Source organism: Puma concolor, chromosome B2 (assembly GCF_028749965.1).
Source record: "Puma concolor isolate L17-30 chromosome B2, mPumCon1.1.hap2, whole genome shotgun sequence".
Classification (NCBI taxonomy): domain Eukaryota; kingdom Metazoa; phylum Chordata; class Mammalia; order Carnivora; family Felidae; genus Puma; species Puma concolor.
In genome coordinates, this window is record NC_141671.1 from 1,102,124 (window position 1) to 1,106,781 (window position 4,658).

At 35.9% G+C, this 4,658-nt stretch overlaps 1 protein-coding gene across 1 annotated transcript; it reads left to right on the top strand.

Moving 5' to 3' along the window:
• The first annotated feature begins 3,465 nt into the window (after window positions 1–3,465).
• On the top strand, window positions 3,466–4,410 carry LOC112853708 (olfactory receptor 2W1-like). Its single transcript, XM_025917271.1, has one exon. The coding sequence runs from the start codon at window positions 3,466–3,468 to the stop codon at window positions 4,408–4,410; it is 945 nt and encodes a 314-aa protein (XP_025773056.1).
• Window positions 4,411–4,658: the final 248 nt, after the last annotated feature.

The following is a 4,658-nucleotide window of genomic DNA, read 5'->3' on the forward strand; positions in this document are numbered from 1 at the left end:
CAAGCATGCCTCACAGGAGTCCTCACTAAAAGACTAGAAACATCCCATCAAAAACATTCAACAAACCAAATTCATGAACTTTTCACCAGTCCCATATCTAGTTTTCTTCAACATCCATATTAAATAAAGACTTCACTGAATCTTCACTCAGCTGTTGCATTTAAATGCAAAGGTGATTGTAAAGTTAATTCAAGAAAGCAGTGGCTCATCATACTTCATGGACTCAGTAACTTGCAAACAAGAATCCTTATGTTTACCTGTGAAATGAAGACTCATCACGATGGGAACAAGGGTATCTTTGGACTACATAAGAACAAGACAGCTGTGAATTCTTCCCTCCTAAAATGTAAATATGTTCCAACTTGTTTCTAGTTTTCTCTCCACATCACTGTTACATTCAAATTATGTTTAAATATGTTTGCTCCATTTGTCTTAAATTTCACTGAGCAAACTAAAATGTAAGTTCATACTATTCTTTTAGAAACTGAAGTCCATACTATGGAAAATGAAAATCTGTTTCAGTAAAAACATAGAATTCCTCTTTTTAAACACATAATGTTGTCTCATTTTTAATATCACAATGGCTTTTAAATTAATATTACAATAAGACCTGAAAATTGAGACCATGGATTGAACCAATATGGAAAATGCTTACAAGCATGAAGTGAAAAGTCCTATATTTGGATTCACTACATTAAATTACATAAGGTGTAATTTCTGGCTTGGCACTTCCGATAAGGATAGCTGGGACATTATGTGATCTGAAGTTTAAAAAAAGCCAGTAATGTTTTTCACCTGCTAAGCTTATTAACATATATTTTGGAAACTGTGTGTGCATTATGGATGCTCACTGCTTTCTTCAATGATTTAGCACATCTGCAGTACTGTGTTCACTTCTCAACTAACTAATCAAAGGCATTTAATAAACCATGGTGAGTCTAATGGATATCAACCAGAAAAGCATGGTAATTAAACTTCATACATTGTGAGCAACGCTGACAACCATCTACGCATGTAGTCTAGGAACATTAAGTCTAAGACTATATTTGATAATAGGTTCAAATATTAAAGGAAACACAAAAGACATATAAAACATTTTTAATGGGACAAAAATACAATATTGTCTAGAGATGTACATTGGGGTAATCACACTATTAAAATAAAGGGTGGTGATTACTATAAACATGAAAACAGTGGATACTTTATGGTACAGGAAAGGTTAATGACTGGGATGAGGCACAAATAGAAGCTCCTTGGTGCTTGCCAAGGTTCTATTTCTTGATCTGCATGTTAGTTATGAGACTATTCACCTTAACTCAGTGAGTTTTTGCTTTTTTCTTTTGTTTTTTCTTTTGTTTTTATTTTTTAAAAATAAAATTGTTTTTTAAGAAGTCATGTGAATTCACCTATTCCATATTATTTCCAGAATAAAGAAAAACAGGCAGTGCCTGGGTGTTAAAGAGGAATATCTGAGCTCACGTAAGGAGAAGGTATGAGGCCCTCTTTAAAGGACATTTAGGGAGCTATGAAAACAGGAATTTTGTGAATGTTCTGTGGAAGATCTCCTTCATAAGGCTGGATAATGGTTTCTGAGTCTATACCAACTCTAAAATTCTATGGCCTTCTCATTCCCAAAACTGTCCCAACCTGATGTGGTCAAGAAAAGCTGACAAGAAAAGCTGGTGAACAAACAGGTTACATACCTGTCCAAGGACACATTACTTCCAAGTACTAAAGCTGGGATTTGACACTAAGCTCTGAGTCCACATTCTCTGCACTTAAGCATTATGCTCAACTTAGGTGATATTCTTAGGTCACACTCATTAATTAAATTAAATTTCCATTTCCTCGTGAGAAAAATTATATTCCTATATCTTACCACTTGGTAATAACAGCTCCTTCATCATGATTATAACATTTTCAGGTTCTAACTAAGATGCCTGTAACAATGATATACTGTATGTAATTTCCTTATTTTACTGTAATAGGAGAAAATAAAGTTATTATGCCTTGGCTCCAAACACACTATGAATATAAAAACCTTAATTCTGAAGTTCATGGTCAGAAATTATCTGCAGAAAAATTATAAATGAAAAAAATTAAAAATTAAAAATTAAAAATTAAAATAAATTAGTGGACTGATTCAGACATTAAACATTCCATATGTTTAATGATATGATAAAATATTTAGAGAGTGAAATTTATGTATTCTTTAACCCTTTTCTGTACTCTTTCAGAATTGAAGTGAAATTTTACCTATAGGGTTCTGAAGCGACCAGAGGATCAGCTCATATTATTGGTAAATTCCATGAGGTAAAAGAGCTTCCTGATTACTTAATAAACTGCCTTTTGTTCAAGTTATCTATCTTGCCAATTCTGCTGAATGGTCTAGTGTGTAGAAGCTAACATAGGTTGTTGATGTGTGTATGTAGTAAGCAAATGCTTCTGGAATTCAATTTTTAACTATGCAACAAATCAGTAAGTCTATTTAAGAGGTATAATAGCAGTAATGAAAGATATTCTAAGAAATACAGGGCCACTGTACATGTGAATAATGGTTAAGAAGAAGGAGGATTTTTTGTTTCTTGGCAACAAAAACACACTCACAAAAACAGGACAAAATAGTGAAAAAGTCCAAAATTGATACAGGAACATCAGTGTCTGAAATGTTGAATAGGAGGGAAAACATGAGGAGGAGATTGGTGGTGAGGGTGAAGATAATGCCTGCATGCAGACATATGTAAGTGATTATAGAAAGTGATTCTACTATCAAACAGTGGTGTTTATCCCAACAAAATTACTCATTTTTTACCTCAAACTCCCCTGTTTTGATAAGGGAAAAAAATTGTCATGATAAACTAACGTTTACATCATAACCTCATGAAGTAACAACTCAAACTATGTTCCACTCCTAAATTATATCATTAAATTTACGGATTTATTGCTTACCCAGAAAACACAGAAACATAAGTGTCATGGCATATTACCCTTTTCAATGATTTGCAATTCAGTGTGATAGGGTTTACATTTTATTTTTATTTTTTTAAATATTTAATTTTTATTTCTGAAGGAGAGAGAGATAGAGCACATGGGTGGGGGGAGAGGCAGAGGGAGACCCAATCTGAAGCAGGCTCCAAGCTCTCAGCTGTCAGCATAGAGCCTGATGCAGGGCTTGAACTCACAAGCTGTGAGATCATGACCTGAGCAGAAGTCAGACACTTAGCCAAGTGAGCCACCCAGGTGCTCCTACCATATTATTTTTAGAACCACTCTGGGTATGAGTACACACAGAGAGTCTTTGAACACTGACACAGAGTGTTAAAAGAAGTGTTCTGAACGGGAGAGAGCACACAAACAACTGAAATGGGAATACTCATGCAAATTTCAGAGATTTTTATTTCTACCTAAACCTGATGCTATTTTTTTATTACCATGGTATTATCTCCTAGACCTTCATAAGGAGTCATGAACACAAACAATGGAAGTGCCACAGCAGACTTCATCTTGCTGGGGTTTTCTGATCAGCCCCAGGTAGAACACATCATCTCTGGGGTTGTCTTCGTCTTCTATATTGTGACTTTGGTAGGAAACACAACCATCATCCTTGTATCTAACCTAGACAGCCAGCTCCATACTCCCATGTATTTCTTCCTATCCAATTTGTCTTTTCTGGACCTCTGTTATGCAACTAGCATTATCCCACAGATGCTGGTAAATCTATGGGGTCCAACAAAGTCTATTACCTATGGAGGGTGTGTGCTCCAATTCTTCTTTGCCCTTGACTTTGGAGCCACAGAATGTCTTCTCCTAGCTGTGATGGCCTATGATCGCTATGCTGCTGTCTGTCAACCTCTTTACTACACAATAGTAATGCACCCTCAGCTTTGCCAGAAGATGGTTCTCACTGCCTGGTTAGGTGGTCTTGGCAGTTCCTTAATTCTTTGCTCCTTGACTTTGAAGTTGCCAAGATGTGGGCACAGGGAGGTGGATAATTTTATTTGTGAGATGCCAGCATTGCTCAAGTTGGCTTGTGTCTACTCAAAAGTAGTTGAGGTTATCGTCTATGCTCTTGGGGTGATATTTCTTCTAGTACCTCTATCACTAATTCTCATCTCATACGCAATTATCACTCAAGCTGTCATGAGAATCAAGTCAACAGCAAGGTGGCGTAAGGTCCTTAATACCTGTGGTTCCCACCTCACAGTAGTAACTCTGTTTTACGGAACAATCATTTATATGTACATGAAGCCACAGAATAGCACATCTGAAGATGAGGGGAAGTTCCTTACACTCTTTTACACAATTGTCACACCCACCCTTAACCCTCTGATCTACACATTAAGAAACAAAGATGTGAAGAATGCAGTAAAGAGAATACTGTATGTGAGAAAATGTTCAGCAAAGTCATGAGTTAGATGGAAGAGAGGTAAGGAAATAACACTGACCTTTACCAACAGAAGATGAATGATTCACTTACACAAACAGCATTTATTGGATGTGTACCTTGTACCAAGAATTGTGCTATATACTGATTTATGAACAATTAAATAAGTACAGAAATTATAAGGAGATAGAGATGCAGACACATAAGGAAACTTGAATTCATACACTTAAAAGCCTTCAAGACTATTCAGGAACTACAGACATGTAAACCTAGA

Excerpts from the sequence above, each read along its gene's own strand:
- LOC112853708 (XM_025917271.1), top strand. The coding sequence starts at position 3,466 with ATGAACACAAACAATGGAAGTGCCACAGCAGACTTCATCTTGCTGGGG.